The sequence below is a fragment of the Clupea harengus genome, chromosome 9 (genome assembly GCF_900700415.2).
Source record: "Clupea harengus chromosome 9, Ch_v2.0.2, whole genome shotgun sequence".
NCBI lineage: Eukaryota > Metazoa > Chordata > Actinopteri > Clupeiformes > Clupeidae > Clupea > Clupea harengus.
In genome coordinates, this window is record NC_045160.1 from 6,877,874 (window position 1) to 6,900,708 (window position 22,835).

Below are 22,835 nucleotides of genomic sequence, written 5' to 3' on the forward strand. Positions count from 1 at the left end.
CACACACACACACACACACACACACACACACACACACACACACCACTACTCCTGGAGAGTGACGGGGAGCCATGAGGTTTTTATTGGATATATCTCCCATGTGCTCCGTGGCCCCATGATCTGCTTTAAACGTTATGTTGTGTTAAAGTGATATTTACGTGCTGAAGGTGTCCATCTCGCCAGACAGGTTGATCCTCTCCATCAGGGTCATGTCCACCTTCTCCTTCAGCTTCTCCTCCAGCTGCGGGGGAGAGAGGGGGGCAGAAAGCAGACTGCTGAGCACCAGGGCAAATACTCAAGCCTACAGTTGTCCTCTAGCACATGCCTGCAGGGAATGCCCTGTGTATCGGTGTCAGGCATGTGCTTGTGTGTCTGTGTGTTTACGCATTTGTGTGTGTGCATACGTGTACATGTGCATATATCTGTGTGTGTGTGTGTATGTATAGGCATATATTTGTGCGTATTTGTGTACATATATGTATCTATCTCAATCTCTCTCTCTCTCTCTCTCTCTCTCTCGGTGTGTGTGTGTGTGTGTGTGTGTATGTATGTGCGTGTGTGTGTGTGTGTGTGTATGTGTGTGTGCATGCGTGCGTGCGTGCGTGCGTGCGTGCGTGCGTGCGCATGCATGAGACCTGTTGGGTGGTAGCTAGGCAGTACTCGGCTGTGCTGAGGATGCTGCAGATGAGGCAGAGCTCCTCGACGGTGAACTTGGCCACCTCAGAGCCCTCCTTCTCCTTCAGCAGGCTGCTGATGGTCAGACCCCCGCTGTTACCGCTGCTGGTCCTGTTTCACGGGAGACGGGAGACGGACCATTACCATGGTGACACTGTACGCAGTTAAGAAAAAATACAAATACTCTCCGCTCCTGCCAAACCGAGGGAAAGCCCTACAGAGATGGCAGGGAAACCACAGACACGGTTGTTGGGGAGAAAAAGGGGGGGCCCTTTCAAATCCCAAAGACAATACAGAGTCGAGCCACACAAGAGAGTGTGTTCGTGATTTTTTCCTAGCAGTCGGACATCGGGATTGAATAACCACTCTCCAACCAGGCCACAGAAGGATGACACACACTCTGGGGATCACCACAGGGCAAACAACCCCTAGCAACAAATTACATGTGACAGAGTGGGTTTTCTTAAGCCCTTGGAGGAGAGGCTGCCCCAGGGGCTGTAACTATGTGGGAGGCTGAGGAGGGAGGGGGGAGGACGGGGTACTCACTTGGGAAGGTTCCCTGAGAGGATCTTCCAGGCGTACTCGCGCAGGTACTTTTGAAAGATGGTGCTGAGGGCGATCATGGGCTCGCCCGTGCTGAGCTGCGAGCACTGCACCATGCACTTCTTGTAGTAGACAAAGAGGTCGGCGCAGCTGGGCAGCACCGCGCCCCCGTCCTCTGTGGCCGACTTGGGCGGTCCCTGGGCCCTGAAGTCCGCCACGAAGCGGTCAATCAGCTCCCCGAGGTTCCTGGAGCGGAAAGGCGAGACACAGAAGGAAGAGAGCGTGTTTGGCAAAAACCAACTCAACACCAGCAGTGACCTCCTTCCACAGGCCACCTGCTCTGTCACAGCTTGGATGCCCCGACAACAACAGGGATTTTACACTGAGAGGAGGAGGGAGGGAGGGAGGGATGGAGGGAGAGAGAGGGAGAGAGAGTGTGTGTGTGTGTGTGTGTGTGTGTGTGTCTTGCATGGGAAGTTCTAGTTCTCAGTGCTAGGCCATTGAGTTTGGGGAAATCTCCACAAACCCCCGAGTCATGAATGTGGGCAGCCTGTGCCAGCCAGGTCAGTCTAGAGCGTGCTGAAAGGAGGCCATTGTCTGGGGAAAGGTCATCCCTGCTTCACGGTCTGAAGAGAGGCGACTGTGCCAGGGCCCCAAGAGTATGAGAGACACAGAGAGGAGCTATGAGAGAAAGATAAGGCGCTTTTCCACTGCAGGAATGGCCCCTGCAGGAATCGCCCCTGTAGGACCTCCATCAGGGCCGTTTTTAGGGGGAAACTGAAACTGCTGGGTGGCACTTGCAGTGATGCAGAAACTCGACATGAGAGAGACAACAACAAGCGCCATATTTAAAACCATTAAGAATATTTTTCTACCAGACCTTACACAAAGAATACAGCAAGCTTACATGTTGAGGTTACTTCACATGTAAGTGAAACATCAGCAGAAATGTTGATACATAAGATGAATCAACAGTGGAGCTGTCATCTTCATTTATCAAGTAATTACAGTTGCCATGACGCCATTTAATCTTCAGCCATTTAAAATTCAGCTGTTGAGCAGACCTTGGAGTAATCCTAATGTTATCTACAAATTCTCTGGTTTAGTGGTCTAATGCTTGTGCTGCTGCTGGAGAAATATATCGTTACTTTGTGCTTCTTGAATTTGACGTTGCGATCGAAGAGCAAAGGCTAGTGTTAAGTCTAATTGTTCCAACACCGCAATGGAAACAGAAAGGTTGAAAAGGGCAGATTAGGGGGCCGTTCCTATCAACGTTCGCACCACCTGGGAAGAGCCCCCAGTTCCTGCTGTGGGAAAGTGCCTATAGAGGGAAGAAGAGGGAGAGAGAGGGAGAGAGAGAGAGAGAGAGAGACGGAGAGAGAGAGAAAGAGAGTGAAAGAGAGGTGGGAGAGGGGAGAGATCTGCTGCTCTGGCACTTTTTTTCCAAACCATTCGCAATGTCTGTGGTTGCACAGCTAATGGGAAACATTTCTGTCTGAGTGGAGGGAGAGAGAGGGAAAGAGAGAGAGAGAGAGAGAGAGAGAGAGAGAGAGAGTGGGGGATCAACATGGAATGGGAGAAAAAGAGGGGTAAAGACGGGGATGGGGAAGGGGTTTGATAAAGAGGTTTAAAACAAAAACCTCATGCTGCTCTGCTTTTACACTAGAATATTTTCCCTGGCTCTCTCTCCCACACTTTCCAGCTTCATCTAAGTATGCTGGGCATTATAAGGACATCGCAGTGCTGGGGGGGGGGGTTGAGGGGGGGGGGGGGTTTGGTTCAGTTGTGTGTGGGACTGACTGTCACTCACTTGTCCTGCGATTCAATGTAGACGTAAAGATGGGGCTCGAAACACTTGGAGACGATGCCGTGGAACGGGTTATCTGGGGCCTTGGGTTTCTTAGGCTGCAAACAGGAAAGGATTAGTCATTAAGCGCTTGTTAGAAAAATGCACTTGAGTCCCAAAGTGAGATCTGCTGTGATGGAGAATAGGGAAGGAAATTGTTTTGAGTAATTGCCGAAACCCTTGCAAAACTAAGAGGCATACAATACCGTCTGGTATGCGAGAACAAATTACTGAAAGAACACTGTGGTTTGAGCAAGAATGCAACCAGTACATTCTGATCCGTCACAATTTATGGTATTTGAAACGGCAGTGTCTGTGGATGATAATCCGCAGTTTGTAGTAGGAGACCTGTGGGATGATCAGTGATTTCTCATCACCTTGTCCAAATCCTCATCCTTCTCTGACGCCGTGTCCTCCCCTGTCTCGTCCTCCAGGAAAGGGTTGGTGGGAGCCAGGGGGGGTTCAGGCCTCTTCTGCCCAAACGGAAAGTGACACAGTGTAACATTATTATGTGGTTAGAAGAAAGGTTTTCTCTCTCCTGCATTAGACATTCTGGGCTTAGTTCTGGCACAGGGCCAGTAGGAGAATAGAGTAAGACATTTATGACCCTATATCGTCTCATACCCCGGGAACGTCGCTCAAGGTGCAGCCCGAGAACCTCTTGGCCAGCAGTCCCTCGAAGTTCGTGGTCCTCTGGATGGCGAAGAGCAGCAGTTTGACCTCAATCTCCCTGGCCCGAGCTCGCATCAGCTTGGCCAGCTCGATCCTGATGGAGCAAATCACATTCAAACCCTCGATCATCCAAACACAACAAGGCCAGGTAGTGAGGAGGCTGGCCTGCCGAGGGGGTCGGGTCGGTGACTATGTGGGTCATTAAAGCCTGGCATCCACATCTGAAGGACCTTCAGAGCAGGCCCTCTTGTCTTGACTTCTAAGTCGGCCATTTTCCAATTTCCCCCCTTTTCCACCTGACAATTCAGCATCATTATGTCCAAACAAGGTAATGAATGGATGGTCTGTGTGTCCCTGGTATCTGCAGTAGCCTGAGAGCTCATTTGGCTCCGTCAGGGAGGAAAAACGTAAGCGATGAGGAGATTAGGCTGCAGCAGAAGCAGAAGCAGATCCACACCTCTCCTTTCCTGCCAGCTGAAGCCTCATTAAAGCCAAGAGTTCAGACGGAGTACACCAGAGAACTATCGTGCCCAGACCAGAAGCCTCTCACACAGTCACGTCCCTTTGGGGGTCATTTAATACAGCAATCAATCAATTCACTCATTTCCCACAAATGAGAAACATATAAAGGCAAGGTTGTAAGGTTAAAATGATTTGATGTCAGGGAATAGTTTAATTGTATTGACTGTAGCAATCATCCAACCCTCAAGTTCACCCAACAGTTAAGATCAATGCAACATTCTGGACATGAAAATACATTTTGGTGAAGACATTCAGAGAACAGTAGCATTTATTGTTGGAAAATGTATATTGTGGATACTGTGGGACTTCTAACGATGAGTTTGACCCTATCCTATGTTTATCCCATACAAGTGTAACATGCTTTTCACATGGGAAGCGACACCCGCTAGCATTCAATTCAATTTCTAAGAGAAGCAGGTGGGCGGTTTGGGCGGTGCTCAGGTGGGCAGGTGCAGTCCTGAGAACACACCTGCCCGCCTCCAAGATAAAAGAATATTAAACTTTTGAGGTGGCGGTGCGGGAATGATATGAAGCTATTTACCGCATACCGGCAACGGCTACACAATGAAACCCCATGGGGCAAGCACCTGTGTCAAAGCCACAGACAAGCTCATTATGTTATTATAAAGGTCTGACAACATGGAAATGAACCCTACAGAGATAGACCTGTGTATGTTTATGCACTTTAAGTTTCAGTTTCTGTAGAAAATGACTGTAGAAACATTTTGATTGGAAAAAAAGAAATTATTCACAAAATCCTGGAGCGAGTTTTGGCTCGAGGAACAAAATGGAGGAAACTTGGTGGTAGCAGACCCAGAGTTGTTCAATACAGGTCAAAGAAGTTACCAGAACATAACATGGTCTCACTTTTAAAAGATGGCTAGGAAAACAGTCACTTTCCCCTAACGGAAAGACGCAATTTTTTTGGTGTGTGTTTATTGAACATAATAATGTGTTTTGACATTAGGCTACGTATAAACCAACGTTTTGAAATTTAAGAAATTTATGAGCTCATGAGTTTAAATTATGAGCTTTCTTTAGCCACATTTCTGATTTATAATTCTTGAGTGATACAATTTTTTAAAAAGGATTAAATTACAGGCAGGCTGGCTAACCATATGTGGTTCCTCAGCGCGGCGACATCCCGCTTAAACGACTCTAGACAGATGAGAGGACGGGGTGGGAGGGTGTGGGACAGAGAACTGAAATGTTGTTTGTTGTTTTTCAGTACCTGGTGATGTGGCAGAACTCCACAGCGATGCGCTCCGTCATGCACCACTCCTCTGGAAACATGCGGCCGTACTTCTCCTCATAGTCCACCAGCTGCCGCTTGATCCAGGCGTAGCGCCGGTCAATTTTGTCTAACCACGCCACCTATAAGGCAAGCAGAAACAGTACATGGAACCCACGGTAATCCTGACATGTTCCACTACGAAGAAACAATTAGTTGGTTTGGTAGTGAACTCACATCCTGGTTCTCCTGAAAGAGCACGAGGTACTCGGAGAGGTGCTGCCGGATAAACTTCTTTATGATCTCCTGCTTGATGCGGTGATCCAGAACGCTGGCCACCAGACAGGCGTCTTTGAGGACCATGCTGGGGCCTCCAGGTCTCTGTAAGAACATGACATCTCAATGCATCAAGAGAGTGCAGGTCAAGGACACATCTGACAGGGGGAGGGGGGGTGGTGGTGGTTAAGATTAGATTTGAGCGATGTGTGCCGTACCTTGGAGCCCTGTGAAGGAAAGGCCTCCTCGAAGTCGGCCAGGATCTGCGTGCCGAGCTCGCTCTGTGCAGCTTTGACTCTGTGGAGGAGAGGAGAACAGAACAGATGGGATGGGATGGCTGCCACCACGGTGTGTTAACAAGAGACCTCCTGCCCCCGGCATGGAAATCCCCGTCACGCCGTCCACTTCAGAGGGGCCTTTAAGGGCTTTCCCAGGGCCGGGATCCCACGGGGATATTCCCACCTCGGCAGGCCAGAGTCAGAGACGTTCAGGTGCTGATGTGACCTCTGACCCCTGAGGCTCTTGGGTTCCACCGCAGGGGAGGGGGCACAACACCGAAGCCCTAAAGGAGATGGTGATGCTCTCCCCATCTGTAACCCACTCCCAACATGGCTGCCATATAAAATAGCCGCACATAATATTAGAAGAGTGGCCATGGAAACACAATTGAACCAAGAAGGGCTTTGCGATCTGTTGCGGTGGCCATTTCTTCGCCTCTTTGTCTGAAGGGGTGGGAGCGGCGACACTTACGCAGTGTCACGTTACTTACGACAGGCCTCCATGAGCTATGAAACCCAGTGGGCCGTGACTCAGTGCAATCCCCGAACTGAATCCCCGAACTGCTGTCAGCCCCACTCGCTAGAGCAATCAGTGGAAGGGGGCAGCAGATGCTGAGGGCAAACATAGAGGGGCCAGACGGGGATTCTTCATGGCCCATATCATGATAACTGCGGCTGCATTCATTGTTGTTGGCCACCCCTCTTCACCCAGGGGCCTCATCAGCATTGGCGCTCGTGGCGGCCAGATTCCAGCCCTGGAACAACACGGACCCTCCAGAATAAACACTCGCATGGGCAGCTATGCCCACATGCTGTTGCCAGGCAGATAGATACGGGGCGAGCTTGGGCAGCCGTCCCTGACGAGGCCGATTATCTGTTTGTTTCTCAGCAGCTCCTCTGAAGAGGGCCCCTAGAACCGTCGGAGCCCAGGCCTCTTCACCTCCCCCGCCCCCCCCAATCACCCAGCTGCCATCCGTCATCCGGAGGCCAGCCACACCCTCCAGCCAGCACCACATAACTGCACAGGGAGGGACTGTCGGCTGGAATGAAAACAGCCCACTTTTTTTCCATATCGGGAAGCCAAAAGGCAGAGTATCATTGGGACGATCTGATAAGGAGCCACTGATGAACAGTGCACAATGAGCGCTGTGCTTGTTCTGGGCCTCAAACAAAAGAAACCTTATTGTAGTCTAAAAGAGGACCACAGGAGGAAGAGGGGGGGGGGGGTAAAGATGTTTGTGTTATTAACCCTGTTACCTCCCCCGCCTCCTTCCTGTCCACTAAAAGCACTTCATGACCCCCTGCTTAGGCCCAATGCAGACGGACTCTAGTTTGTCTGAACCCGGTGAACCCCGTCTCCGGATAGCCCTATCGTGCAGACGAACGCACTGTATCCGCACACTGTATCCGCACTCCCAGGGTTTTTCCTGCATAGAGAAAATGTGGGCGCGCGCCTAAGCCGTTTTCCCGAGCGCCTACAACAAATCCCGAGCGCCTAAGGCAAAAAAAAAAACCCCCGCGATAAAAAAAAATAAAAAAAAAAGCTGTCATTCATGGCGCAATTCAGCTTAATGGTGTTTTGAGCCCTCACCGTCGACTTCAAGGCAGCAGCTGCCTGGAAGGCGCATCCCACCTCCCACCCCCTGAGCCAATCATTGAACAGAGGCAGCTCCAAGCTTGCCAGTTTAGAGAATACGTTGGTTTGAATTTGAGATTTGAGCAAGCAACTAAATGTAGGTAGCTTTTAGCTGTTTTAAACCAAGGCACTTCCAAAATGTTGTTTACAACCTGCTTACAAATCTGGTTAAAACAACTAGTGAAGGTGTTTTAGAATAATATTAATGCCATATACAATAACTGACTTTATGTTAACACCACTAATTAATGTTAGCTGTCTAATTATTTAGCGCAATAATGCATGCAATAATAATGCATGCATGCATCTACCGTAATTCGATTTTTAACCAAGGTAGCCTATTGTACTGCAAAATATTGATCGCGACCTGTTTACAAATCTGGTTAAAAAGATAAAGGTGAGCTGTTATTTATAGATATGAATTATTTCGCTTAGGGGGTGGGTGAGCTGCTGCCTTGAAGTCGACGGTGAGGGCTCAAAACACCATTAAGCCGCAATTCATCACGCGTGCAATGCATGTAAGCGAATATGGTCTCAATAGTTTGTTTCAAGTATAAGCTACAGCCGAAACCTCGTTCTGTTTTGATCAATAGTAATCGAGTTGATAAGCGTGTCTTCTTGTCTGAACAATACGCAACTGTGAGGTGCGCGAATGCACAGAGCGGCCAGCTGCCAATCACTCAACTTGCGTATGCATCCGGACTTCATCAGTCGGCGGTGATTTTGAACATAACATTCCATTTTCAGTATTCATGGCTTTCAATGTATTAAAATATCTGCTATGTTGAGGACCTACACAGGTGTAGGCTATTATTTGATTTGTCTACCCGTTTGAACGAGTACCAGTAGACCGCGGGGCCTCGGGAGAGGCAGACAACCGCATTGGTTTATCAATGAAAGCTCAGCTCGTTCGGAGGAGAGCGGATAGATTTGTGTTGCATCTCGAATTAATATTATCATTGATAAACCGGTGCGGTTGTAAACTGTCGTTCCGCTGCGAGGGCCTGCCCGACGTGCACGAATACACCTGTACAAATGCAAATGAAATGTCCACTCAAAATGCTGACAAAAGTTTGATTTCCAACGCAGCCTCCATTGGTGGGCCAATAGAAGTTAAACACACTATTAAACATATTTGTGGACAGTTTTAATAATAAAACAAAAAGAATGGTATGTAGGTTTGTATAATAAAAATGAATAGTAATAATAGATAAACTTGAATCTCATAATTTGTGTGTTCCATTTCTGACCACTGGTTAGTTCTAGATTCTATTGATATACATTTCAGTAGTTTGCATATATATGTAAAGAGGTAAACCTTGATAATCTTTGAACCATACATGATAGCACCATGGGGCTTGGACTATTGTCAATCTATTTGAATCTAAAGTGGAAGCAAAATGATTTCCTGAAGCATATCCTCATTATTTATGAAATGGTAAAATGTAAGCTAATAAGGTGACATGGCAACACAGACTGAATTTTTTTTTTTGAGCACCGAAGACCCATTTTGACCCAGGAAAAACCCTGACTCCCTCGAATCGGGGGTCCAAAATGAGTAACCTCGAAATCCGATTGCTGTTGGTGTTCGTCTGCACGCTATCCGCATACCTAATCGGATTGCATCATTAGACCAGCCAGAACAACGAACACAACCGGCATTATTTAATAACTGAATGGGTTGCCATGGCGCAGTGAGTTTGGCAGCCAGTTATAACAGCTCTCCAGTTTAAAAAAAAAAATTCTTCCTATTACCTTGCTCCTTTTCCACGTGAATTTCCCTAACGGGATTAATACAAATGTATCTATCTATCTGTTGTTAGGAAAGGGATGACATTAACAAACCACACTTTAATCTATCACTGTTTAATCTATTTGCATCAGACCATTTTTCAAAAAACAGTTTTTAAAAGTGTCAGCAATAGCCTATATGAGCAAATCTGACCTGAAAAGATTTTTTATTATAGACGGAAGTTTCAAAACAGATGAATGTTACGTTAGCTTTAGTCCTGTCAGACAACGATAGCGATAGCTACTAGCTAGCGTTAACGTTACTTCAGAGGTAGCCTACAGTACGTGAAGGACAAAGCCCTCAACAATAGCCTACATTTGTTGTTAGTAATAAAACCATGAAATTGGAAGCAATTGTAAACCATGAAACATCCAGGATCCACAGCACTTGCATTGTGCTCAAGCTCAGCATCTCCATAAAGCACAGGCATTTAAACAACTCAGACATGTCATGTTGCACATTGCTTTGTTGCACTGTTCTAAACTCTTTATTATCAATAACAAATATAATTAGTTTTCGCTTAACCTACAGTCTGCTCTTACCACTGATTTTATAAACCACCATAATGTGTTACTGTGCAGATTAAATGTAGGCTATGCGGCTAAGCTAAACGTTGCTAGTTGGAGCTCAACTACTGTCATATGTTACTTTGATAGCATGCTCCTGTCTTCTTCTCCGTTTTCTTCAGTTGTCTGTAGCACCAAAGCGCCACCAACAGGCGTGGGGGGTGTACTACAGCTGAGTCAATCGGATTCGCTGGGTTCATGTGCACGCGATTTAAAAAGTTGATATGTGTGAAAAATGAACCCGGGTTCAGGCAAACTAGGCTTCGTCTTCGTCTATGGAGGACAGCACGGCAACCACATTATAGATTTTCTGTAAAGCAATACGCCCTTCAAACATTGGCTCTATCTTTGCAAACTTGTTCATGTACAGGTTCATCATCATGCTGCCAAGTGCTGTTTGACTAACCAGAAGATGACCCACTGACCACTCCAGTGCCTGCTGCCCCAGAACAACACAGGGACAGTCAGAGAACCAGTTCTCCCCGGCCTGTCCCTCCCCTCGGCAGACACCCTGCCGGCTGGCCAGCCCAGCCATCCAGGCCCCTGACGCCCAATCCAACACAAATAGGCCCAGGCTGAGCCCAGAGTCACAGGGACACATGGAACAAGGCCCCGGCCCTCCCACAGCTCATAATAGGGCTCAGTGTCCAAGCCAGCGGGGACCCACACCAACACACACACACACACACACACACACACACACACACACACACACACCAACACACACTGCCCCCTGAGTGTGCTCCAAGGCCGTGCTCGGCAGGGAACAAAAGTTCGCTCACTGCTAGAGTGAGTCTTCAGAGGCCAGGGTAGAAGCCATGCATGCATGCATAAAGAAGCTCTGTGGAGCAGGCTTCCTTCCTTTCCTGCTCTGCATCCCTTGTAAACATAAACAGGAAATCGTGACCCCCCCACCCACACACCCACACACCCACACACACACCTCGTAGATCGGAGAGGGAGATAGACACAAGGGCACGCCGGGCTGTGTTGACAGTGCCGCTGGAGTAAATTTGTGTCATGCAAACAGCTGGCAGACACAACAGACGAAAAGTTTACAAAAATCTGAGGAGGGGATCACCAAGGAGCAGTGAAGCAACACATGCCAGTTTTTCAGCTGGGGAAGAGAGGGTGTGTGAGTGTTTACAATGTGTGGGACAGAGAGACATCCGGATTTTGTTGAGAGAAAGAGAGCGACAGAGACAGAGAGAGAGAGCGAGAGAGAGAGTGTGTGAGTGAGAGTTTTGGTGTGTGTTGCCAGCTGCTGTAGATCTGGTTACCTCTCCGAGAGCTGGCGGATCTGAGGGATGCCCATGTACTTCTGGAAGTGCTCCAGCACGTTTACTACACCCTGTAGTAGATTAGCCACCTCTCCATACTGCCTCTTGCGCGTCATGGCCCTGATGGAACAAAATATATGACAATAAAAACCCAGTGGCTATTCCCCCTTGCAATGTATTATTGGCCAGTTTATTTCACATATTACTGTGCAGAGAGGTAACCATCTTAAGTGCTACTGCTTATGTTTTTCATATCCTAAAGTAGACAGAAGTAACTTCCATATAACCTCAAGTACATGAGTAGAGCCAAGCAAATGGCTAATTATCTTGGCTTTTACAAGGCATCCAAGCAAACTGCCTAATTACCTCAAATATTACAGTGGAGAGAAAGATCTGCCAAAATAATCTTGAAAATGAGAGTGCAGACAGACTGCAGCTTAATATTCTCACATAGCAGAGACAAGGCCCTGCCAAATGATCTCAAACACTGGAGACTATTAGGAGTGGAGACAAGCAACAGCCAGACTCCATCTCCAGTGGGGTAGGCGGGCTGCTGGGCGAGCGTGGCACCTACTCGAGTGAGTCCACCCCTCCGGCCAGCATGTGCAGGTGGTTGAGCGTGGTGATGGAGGTGGTCAGGTGGCGCTTGGCATGGTCCAGCTGTTTGATGTCGCGGGTGATCTCCTTGACCTGAAGAAACCAAACAACAAAATCTTTTTAAACTGGAATCCTCTTCCTCCTGCGTGGGCCTGGGTGGTTCCCCATTGTTCTTCCTCCAACCCCCCCCGGGGGTCCCTCAGTTAGCTAGCCAGCTAGCCCTGTGCCCTTCCCCTGACCTGCAGTGCTGACGTGCAGATGGCTAGCGCATTACTCTGGGCTCGCATGAGGCCTGCTGCGTGTCAGAAACCGCAGGATGTCACAGTTTCCTTGGGGGCCAGAGGCAGCCTGCCTACATCAGGGGACGTTTCTATAAATCTTTCCCCTGCATTTTATTTATTTATTTATTCTTTTATGCACTGGGGCTTATTTTTTTACCCACCATTTGCTCCGACTTCTCCGCCTTGTCCTTGATGTCCTTGATTTTGCCAAAAAGCTGCTGGATGGCTGTCTGCGCCTCCTCCAGTGCCTGGAAAACAACAGAGTGTGTGTGAGGAAGATGAAGAGCGGAGGAGAGAGAGAGAAAGACAGAGTGTGTGTGAGGAAGATGAAGAGTGGAGGAGAGAGAGAAAGACAGAGTGTGTGTGAGTTAGATGAAGAGAGGAGGAAAGAGAGACAGACAGAGTGTGTGTGAGGAAGATGAAGAGAGGAGGAGAGAGAGAGAAAGACAGAGTGTGTGTGAGGAAGATGAAGAGAGGTGGAGAGAGAGAGAAAGACAGAGTGTGTGTGAGGAAGATGAAGAGAGGAGGAGAGAGAGACAGACAGAGTGTGTGTGAGGAAGATGAAGAGAGGAGGAGAGAGAGAGAAAGACAGAGTGTGTGTGAGGAAGATGAAGAGAGGAGGAGAGAGAGAGAAAGACAGAGTGTGTGTGAGGAAGATGAAGAGAGGAGGAGAGAGAGAGAAAGACAGAGTGTGTGTGAGGAAGATGAAGAGAGGAGGAGAGAGAGAGAAAGACAGAGTGTGTGTGAGGAAGATGAAGAGAGGAGGAGGAGAGAGAGAAAGCACGAGAGAAAGACAGAGCTGATCTGCAGTGACTGATCTGTGAAGACCTCTGTGGCATTTCGAAAGATTTTTTCCAGTCTATCAGCTCGAGCCGACAACAAAAATAAGACACATCTGTTGACCCGGTTACTTGCCGCCGACGTATCCAGTGTCTTATCAAAATAGAAGTGAAAAGAGTCACATTCTCCTTAACCCTACTAAAAACCTCAGCAAATGGTTTAACTACTGCCTTGAGTGAGTCTGCTGCCTATCCCCCTAACTGGAGCTAAACTAAGACGACCAGAACAGCTGAAAACAGGCATTTTCAGACTGGGCCTTCCAGAACTCTCCAGCGATGACTGAAACCTGGAGGAGTGGCCCACACGCCACAGCACAGCACAGCACAGCACAGCACAGCAGGTACATAAAGCCCAAAAAAGGGTTCAATGTGGTGAGAAAGAAAAACATCCTTTCTCCATCTGCTCAGAACATTCCAGAAAGGAATTTAAGCTCTGGCTGCATTGTGGTAGTTCATCCAGGTCATGGCTCTGCCCAGACCTGTGACCCCCCCCCCCCCCACCCCCATCCTGCCACCCAAAAAAGAAAACAGGATTGACTGATGACCCTGATATTGGTGGAGTTATTACAGAGAGCTACTTGGTGAAAGTCTGCCTGATCTGAGTGCCTGTCGTAGGGGAGAAGGGGTTCACGAGCTGGTACTCCACTGGAATCGTGTTCCTGTCTGTTTGGCGGAGACAAAAAAGGGCTTAGGAGGATTATGACGATGTGTAATTGCTGTGCAACATATCTTTAAAGGGAAAACAGCTGTGTGGATGCCAGTCCACTGCATGTGCTGTCTCTGCCCTGGGAGACTGGGAGAGGAGGCTCTCCCTCTTCCTCTTTATCTCTCTCTCTCTCTCTCTTCTTCTCTCGCTCGCCCTTTTTATCTCTCTCTCTCTTTCTCTCCCTCCCTCTCTCTCTCCCTCCCTCCCTCTCTCTGTGCTGCGCTCTCTTCACAGACGGATGGAATGCTAACAGCCGGCAACAGCTGCCCATGGAATTTACCACTTTTACAAGCCTCCTAAACACACACACACATGCACAGAGACACACACACACATGCACAGAGACACACACACACATGCACAGAGACACACACACACACAAACACATGCACAGAGACACACACACACACACACACACAAACACACACAAACACAGACACACACACACACACACACACACACACACACACACACACACACACACACGCACACAGAGACACACACACACTGCACAACTTTGTGCTGACAGCAGCTTCCCAAGGAGCATCTTAGCAGGAGCAGCACAGAGGCAAGTTCAAGGACATAAGCAGACACCCTCACTCTCTGTATGCTAGCTTGGGCAATACACAGTGCAACGGCCCACTGATCCAGCCTCTCTCTCTCTTTCTCTCTCTCCTGACACTGTTCAGGTAATAATGTTTGACACAAGTTATTTGGAGGGGGAGGCACAGTTAGGTGTCATGTAGGTAGAGCTTGGATGAACTGTGTGTGTGTGTGTGTGTGTGTGTGTGTGTGTGTATCTGTGTATGAGCGTGAGTGTTAAATGTGAGTGTAAGAGTGGTGTGTGTATAAGCGTGTGTGTTTGTTAGAGAGAAAGAGAGAGAGAGAGAGAGAGAGAATGAGTGTGTGTGTGTGTGTGAGCATGTGCATGTGCATGTGTGTGTATGTGTGTTCGTGTGTGTGTGTAAATGTGTCAGCAGAGGGGGCCTTCACTTCGTAAGGAACTTGAGCAGAAGTGGCTGCCTGTTTGGCTCACGACCAGCACTCATTTCCGGCATTTCTCCCCTTAATGACCGGAGCAGGCTGGGAGAGTGCTGCACTGCACTGCACGCCTGCACGCCACCTCGCCTTGTTATCTTTCCTGCTGCTGCACCCCTGATGAAGGGATAGAGAAGGAGGGGAGAGGAAAGAGGGGAGGGTGTGTGTAGCTGTTTTGGTCTGGCAGAATGCGAATCCTGCCACGCATGTGGACTCTATTTGCCGCAGTTTCAGGATGTTTCCTTCAGACGGTTAGAGCGCGGCGGCCCAGCCGGCCGGTCACTAAAGAGGAGCGTCTGGACTGTCTGAGAAACAGGATGCCCGGCTTGTTTGGCCGTAGCTCTTGGCTTACAGCGGAGCAGATGGAAGAAACAAACATCTCCATGTGTTTGGGGAACACATCTGCATCTTACACCATGATTCACTGAAAGATACAAAAAATGTGTCTTGGCGTTTTAAACTGCTTTATTAGGGTCTAAAATAAGAAACAGAAGCCGTCAGAGACGAGACGCGATGAGACTATGGATTTGGCCAGGGCTCGTGTGGAGAGCACTCGGAGCCCAACCTGAGGTTGCAAACGGGATTTGAGCAGGAATGCACGGCCCATGTGCCTCTCTGTGGAAAAAACACTGGTATGAACACCACAGCAGAGATTGACTGCAAAGAAGAGAGGAGAGAGAGAGAGAGAGAGAAAAAGTGAGAGAGAGAGAGAAAAAAGAAAGAGAGAGGAGTGAGGAGAAAGACAGAGATAAGTATCTAAAATGTCAGAGAAAATCCCCACAGACACACGGGCTGTAAACTGCTTTCCTGTGTTTAGGTTAAATATTTACGTTAAAATCTCACGGAGGCGCTCTCGGAGTATTGTTAATGAGCGGCACCCAATGCCAAAATCTCCACGAGACATCCCCATCCTTACTGGCTCTCAAAACAGCCATAAAACCCCCTCGCGTGAGCTGACCATCTGGGGGGGACGCAACACGACTAACGCTTTTATATGGAACTTTTTCGGCTGCATTTGGGGTGGGGGGGGGGGGGTATACGTTTACTGTTAATAGCCAACTAGACAAAGGAAAAAAATCTGTAGAGTAGCCCCTTCGAATGACTGGGCATAATTGACAACAAATGTTTGGGACTGATGTTGACTCCAACCACACACCCCTCCCCTCCCTTCTTCAAATCAGATACCAAAAATGAGGTCTAATCATTTTCCTTTGCTGTAAATGACCCCCCCCCCCCCCCACTGACTTCTTTAGCTTGACAGACATCCTTACTGTGGTTCGTTAATGAGGACCCAGGCGAAGTCTGTCATGAGTTAGGACAATAAGAACCGCAGGGGGGTTAGGGGGGCAAAATTACTTTTCATCTCTGACTGGGGGGGTGGGGGTTGGCACTCAAGCTGGGCGACGGGCGCTGGTACAGTCTTAAGGTGCACAGCTGCATCATCCCGTTAGGGAGCGAAGGCTCTCAGCAGTCAGACAAAAACAAAATAGGGCTCTTGGGCCTGCGGAGCGGGAGGTGGGGGGTGATGGCATTTAAACAGGGAGAACATCTGTGGTGTGAACACTGCACAGCAGACCGGCGGCGGAGGACGTGCTTATCGGGCCCCTTTAACTCCACTTCCACATCAAAGGGGGATGAGTCGTGCAGCAACAGACCGCAAAACACATTACTCTAATACGCACCCATGACTCAAGGCTTTTTCCAAAAGACAAGTTAAGACATCTGAGTTTACTTCCACACACACACACACACACACACACACACACACATCATTGCATTGTTTCTCCACCCACACACACATCTACAAATACCATAGGCAGGACCCCAGGGCCCCTTCTTCAGGAGCATGTCTCCACCCTTGCCTGCTGATAACTACAGGCTCAGACTAAACAGGGAGAAGTTGTGCATGCTCAGTTCCCAACAGGCCCCAGGCACCCCCCCAGTCTCCATATCTCAATCCCCCTCAGCATCCACCCTCGCGCACACCTTCAGGGCTTTTCCATCTGCAGAGGGACTTTCCTCTCTTCCCCGACTAATGGAAATGGCTCAGTGGTCCTGGGGGGGGTGGGGGGGTCGGCCCTGCGAGCAAGCCGATCACATCTGACGACCACGTACCTACGCCAGACCAGATCAGGACCATCTCCCCACAGCCTCTTCCCTCAGTCCTCCCAGTCAGGAGTCGTGTTCCCTCCAGCCATCCTGCTCTGACGGAGCGGGCCAAGATCTGTGTTAAATCAAGGCTTTCGCTTTTTTTGGGGGTCTTTTTTTTTTTTTGTTCCGACGCCCTCTAAGCAGCGGGACAGTGAAAAACTGCTGTTCACAGATGGAATTATAGCAAAAAACGGGGGAAATAGTCGTTGCCCTCCTTTCCAGACGACGCAAGAGGAATTTCAAGCCCGGGGTCGCCGCAGACTCATCCCATCCCAGTCTTCCTGACTCATCCTGTCCTTTTCCATGGAGAAGGTGGAGAGCCACAGACAGCAGCGGAGGAAAGTGTCTGTCGTGACGGAGCGGCTTCAGATGAGAAACCCAAAGCAGCAACAGCCACCACCAAACCCTCATAAACACACACACACACACACACACACACACACACACACACACGGAGACACACACGCACAGGCCGACACACACGCACAGACAGACATACACACAGACAGAGAAATACACACACATAGACAGACAAACACCCATGCACAGACAAACACACACAGACACATGCACACAGAGGTAGACACACACACACACAAACAGACACACAGAGACAGACCCACACACACACAGTCCCCTGCAGCACGCCAGACCTGCACTGCAGCCCAGACAGGCACTGCCCCCAGTGGGTGAGGAAGCAGGAAGGCCAGAGAGCCATCCTTCATCCACCCAGAGCCCCCAGACGGCCCTCAGACTGCTCCTCTGCCTCCTCCATCTCACACGGCCCCTCTACAGCCTCCTCACAGCTGGGCGCCCCCGGCCTGAGGAATCTGGCAGGGCATGGTCCACTCGCAGTAATCTGCTACCCTCATTTATCTCCTGGCTGTCCCCGTAGTGGCATTTCGTACACCACACTTTGGCTGGGGAAAATCATTGTTGCATCGATGCATAGCGACGCTACCGTGAAAGATTCTGAATCAATGCAGGAAAATTAAATAATCAATTTGCTAAACAACGCAATTGAATAATATGCATGCCAGCATAATGAATTTGAACAACTCATTCCAACCCATTTCACTGCGATATGCAGTAGTTATGATGAATGAAAAGTTAATTTGCAGATAACACTGGTGGTAGCCTACGTACTATGCGCAACGTTACACATTCCTTAGCTAACTTCATTATATTGCTTTGTTTTAATGTGAAAACAATATATTTTTTCCGAAGTTGTCTTCACAATGCAGTAGGCTAGAAAATATATTTAAACAAAGGCATACTGCTGGGTAAACTTTGAATATCGAGACAGCTTTTTATGTGATGCGCGTCTCACAGCTGTTTAATAAAAAATGTAAAGGAAAATATGGGCATTGTGATGCATAGAGAATCGTTTTATACCCTTTGAATTGTAATCAAATTGAATCGTGAGGCCATTGAAGAGTCACACCTGTACTCCACTCAAACACATAACGGTGTACTTATTTATACTTCTACATTCTAGGAAAACAGACGAGCAAAAGCAGTGGCTGATTTGCATACCAAAGACACAGATATTCAAAAACAGTAACGAGACACAGACACTCAATGACAAACAACACAACACAACACAGACTGGCTTACAAACCAAGGCAGACTCACACAGAGACAGATTTTCATCAGCCTGACATATGGTGTCTTTCTATACTTTCCATTAACCAATATGAGCCACATTTCAGGCAGTTATAAAATATGCAACGGGGAAAGGAGCCAATATAAGTTGATTTGCTTTAAATGAATCAAGCTAATAAGATTATAGCCCCACACATCATCAGTCTGAAGCTGCAGCAGATGGCTGAACGTACGGTTCTGATTGGTCACTGACCTGCCGACCATCCTGGCCCACGTTTGTCTGTCCTCTCACCACGGTCCTGATGTTATCATCCAGTCGCCTGAGGGCAAGCACATTAAGGGTCAATATACAAACTGCGTCAGATAGAAGATCTAATCAAACTGGAATTACTGATAAACATCTGAAAATGCTGCTCACCTGATTTTCAGGCGGATCTTGTTCACGACATCATCTATGTTAGCCAATGACTACCAAAAAAAACAAAAACAGAAAAATGTAATTGATTATCACAGGCATTTCAAAATTCATGCCACAAAAATGTCATTTTAGAATATTCAAGCTCCATAATGAGAAACCAGAGAAAAACTGCAAGTGTTCTTCCAGGAGCATAGCACCTCCTAGTGGACACTCACCAGCACAACCACTACGGTCACAAACAACTGTTCTGACTGAGGAGATGGGCATTTAGTATAGGAAGTGTGTGCACTCTAACCAATCATCAGTAAAGCTTTGCAAAATAAACATATATATATATATGTGTGTGTGTGTGTGTGTGTGTGTGTGTGTGTAAAAATAGATACGTGTGAATGTAATGATCTTTAAGAAAGACCAGGGTCCAGTCCAGTCAACACTTTTAATGTCAATAGTCAAATTATGGAAGACCACATACAAAACTCTACATATGTTTTTAGAAAAGTTTAAACTTTAAATCTGTCACAGATTCTGAAGGCTAATACAGACATCTCGCTCTGTTTTCTATTAAACCACCAACAACAAGCAATGTTTTGAGATGTCACATTGTTTAGTCAGCCTCATTTTGAATGTTTAAAAGGAGTTGAGGCCTGGCGAGTTAGAAGGGGAAGCCAGGCAAAATTGTAGTCACCATCATTGCTTGCTAAGCCTGGTACAGCTTTGAGGCGTATTTAAAAGAACTGCCTGTGCAGAAAATGAGCACACTTGCACACAACACTTTAAGCCAAGGGAGAAGATAGCTCCCCTCATGCCCTACCTCCCTCAATCCCTCCAAGCACCTGAGCTCAAGCCCACATACCTAAGAACACAGAAAAGGACACATATACTACACCTAAACTATAATAAATGCTCTGAACAGGAAAGCACAGTCTGGTTGATGGAGTTGAAGCTGCTGGGTCATTTTGGACTCTTTGTAAATACTGTCATAAACGTTACACTTGTCAGAAGTGTTATGTGCTTGTTTATTGGAAACTGATAGATTGTGAGAAATGAAACAAAAATAGCTTGGTTGGTCCAAAGGCAAACTTGGTTGGTCCAAAGGCAAACAGGCCTTCGGACCAACCTGTTTTGGTTGCTTCAGAATGTAAAAATGGAACTATTATTTTGAATGTAACTCTAGTGTATGAGATCCACTATCCAGTATTACCTGCTCTGTGGGGAATAACGTATTGATGTATTCCACAGCATTGAAGTCCGGTCTGTCCAGTGGATCTTGGCTCGGAAAAACCTTTAAAATAATATTCATCGTATGTCACAATTAGCTATACTGATTCACCGGGACGGGCCATGTCGCCTTACCTGTCAGTTCTTCAAAACAATACATCTCAGGCCTTTTAAATGATCAAAACAAAAGTGAAGTTACAGAAAACCAATGACTTCTATTTGATAACCAAGTTTTCACTGTAATTACCTATGCAGGCTGTAAAAGAGTGGGCACCTTGTTGGCTATATAGCTATAGCTAGTAAGCTAGCTAAGGCTGCAGCTAAGTACACCAGCATCTACACCGATTGTACCAGAGAACAGCAACACATATGTTTGATTATGAGCATGTACATAGACAGATATAACTGGCAAGAATATGTCAAGGAAGTTTGCCTGCCAGGAGCAATCTAGATCAGGTAACGTTAATGTTGCCAGATGGTCTGCAAGACCACAGCTGACAGTGGACAGCAATGTCGTATGAAACTATGCTATAGATTGTGCGATTACCTGTTCAATGGCCAGTTGCACTTCTGGTGAGAGGTGTAAAATTGCCTCCAAATCCTCGGCAAATTCCAGCTCGTCTTCTTCCATAACTGACATAATAACAGGGCTCAAAGCTAAACTGTAGCAGCATCAAAGATACTACAGTACTTAGCTAATGGCATCCAGCGTCACTGACAACGTCGTAGCACTTCCTGAACGGGAGGGCTTATGGGATGCTGGAAGATCGTGACACAACTCGAGCCAAAGGTGAGAGTAGGTTCAAGCAAAAGACCTTTGGGAAAGACTAATAATTTATGGACTAACTATCAAGTAGTGACAGAACACAATTTTTTAAATACAATTATACATGTAAAATGTTGAAATAATTATGTAATTAAATAATGATGTTGAAATAAAAAAACACACACAATTTGATTATCTGAATTTTTCTTTCTTTTTTAATAACCCACAGAATGAAACACGTCTATCATCAACAAAGTATGCTGATAAATAGGCCATAGAAAGACTGACAGCAGTACCTTCTTAGTAGAAAAAAAATATTCGAACTTGACAGAAAATATATTTTTTAAAATTGCAATGTGTGATGCCAACATACTGCCAGTATATTTCACATACTGCAAACTGTTGGATTTTTACATAAAAACAGAAGTAGAATGTATGAACATGTTTTACATATTTCTTCAACAAATGTTAACAAGTCACTGGCATATACCACAAATTAGTTTTATTAGGTTGCTTCACCATACAGGATGGAGAACATTAATTTAGACTAACACATTAGGCTAACATGCTGCACCTTGGAATCACACTATTATTAAAGTGTGACATGGGGAACCCAATGCCTTTAGCCAGTCTTAAAGTAGACTGAGAAGGACGAAATGAAGATCTATAGAGGCAAAGGGAGTAAGCTGAGACACCTGTAATGAGGCTTGTCACTTTAACTCCCCCACCTCCATCATATCTAGAAACACAAGGCAAATGTAATTGGGTGTAATGTGACACTACAGCCTACCAGAGCACTGCTAACATAGCACTGCTACAAACATGTAGCTAAAACTATTGTAAAAATGGTGGTTGAAGAATATTTGCGTAGGCCATCAAACTTAATGTCACTTCAGAGCTACACCCTCCCCTTGGCAAAAGCATGTCATGCCTCTAGAAGCAACCTGAATGTTTGTCAGCGATTCATGAAAAATCCACTCATTTACACTGCTGAAGAGAGACATGTTCCTAAACCAAACAATGCAATTGACAAAACTATATACCAAATGCAATGTAATGTAATGATGTACACTACCGTGCAAAAGTTTGGAAACACCAAGGTCATTTTGTTTTCAAGTTTCAATTTTCAACTATTGTGTATCATTTGGGCAGCTTATTGTCCAGAGTGAATTTGCAAAACAAACAAACAACAGTCTGTATGTGCTTAAAAAAAAAAAATTGTGTCCATCACTGTACACTGTACAATCTAAGAATGCCATTTTCACAAGGATTCTTTACTCACTATAGATGATCCTTTTTCAATCCTTCCAAGCATGTGCTTAGGTACCCTAAGCAGCATTAAATAACCTGCAGGTGAGCTGATAAAAGGTTCAGTGCAATTCATTAATGAAGTACAACCTTGTTATATAAAGACAACAAGGCACTGGCAGAAACAGTGCTCGACAAGAAACGAGAAGAGAATTTTGTTTCAAAAATAGCCAAAAAGCCACAAGTTTCACCTGAAACTCGTCAGTCTGTCATTGTTTTTAGAGAAGGCTATCCCATGCGTCAAATAGCAAAAAAAAAAACGTAAGATCTCTTTCAAAGGTGTACATAACTGCCTAGAAAGGCTCAAAGAAACAGGACAAATCATGACTTTAGGAGAAGTGGAAGTGCCAGATGCACAACTGCACAAGAGGAGTTTCTAGTCTGAGGAACCAACTTCAGAGTTCAAGGAATACGGAGTCAACATGGCTATCTCTGTATTCTGCAGACACGCAACGCTTGATTGGTGCGGATTTATATGATATGTCAGAACTATCTGGCCAAGATAGACAGAGGGAGTACTAACTCTTTTGAATGGCACTGCATACAGATGTAGAATGCAAAGGCACAAATAGGCACTTTCAAAGCACAGAA

General features: G+C 46.8%; 1 protein-coding gene across 1 annotated transcript in view; it reads right to left on the bottom strand.

The window, feature by feature from the left end:
- Positions 1–20,961, bottom strand: part of vps53 (VPS53 subunit of GARP complex) — a 28,026-nt gene extending 7,065 nt beyond the window's left edge. Inside the window, exons 1-16 of the mRNA XM_012825247.3 lie at positions 20,718–20,961; positions 20,154–20,234; positions 18,953–19,002; positions 18,788–18,854; positions 12,357–12,443; positions 11,892–12,007; positions 11,318–11,437; positions 5,984–6,062; positions 5,727–5,870; positions 5,490–5,632; positions 3,689–3,830; positions 3,442–3,537; positions 3,029–3,123; positions 1,222–1,464; positions 636–786; positions 159–241 (exon numbers count right to left, since the gene is read on the bottom strand). Coding sequence (XP_012680701.1) covers positions 159–241; positions 636–786; positions 1,222–1,464; positions 3,029–3,123; positions 3,442–3,537; positions 3,689–3,830; positions 5,490–5,632; positions 5,727–5,870; positions 5,984–6,062; positions 11,318–11,437; positions 11,892–12,007; positions 12,357–12,443; positions 18,788–18,854; positions 18,953–19,002; positions 20,154–20,234; positions 20,718–20,810 — 1,790 coding nt within the window. The 5' untranslated portion in view covers positions 20,811–20,961. The remainder of the gene's footprint in view (positions 1–158; positions 242–635; positions 787–1,221; positions 1,465–3,028; positions 3,124–3,441; positions 3,538–3,688; positions 3,831–5,489; positions 5,633–5,726; positions 5,871–5,983; positions 6,063–11,317; positions 11,438–11,891; positions 12,008–12,356; positions 12,444–18,787; positions 18,855–18,952; positions 19,003–20,153; positions 20,235–20,717) is intronic.
- Positions 20,962–22,835: the final 1,874 nt, after the last annotated feature.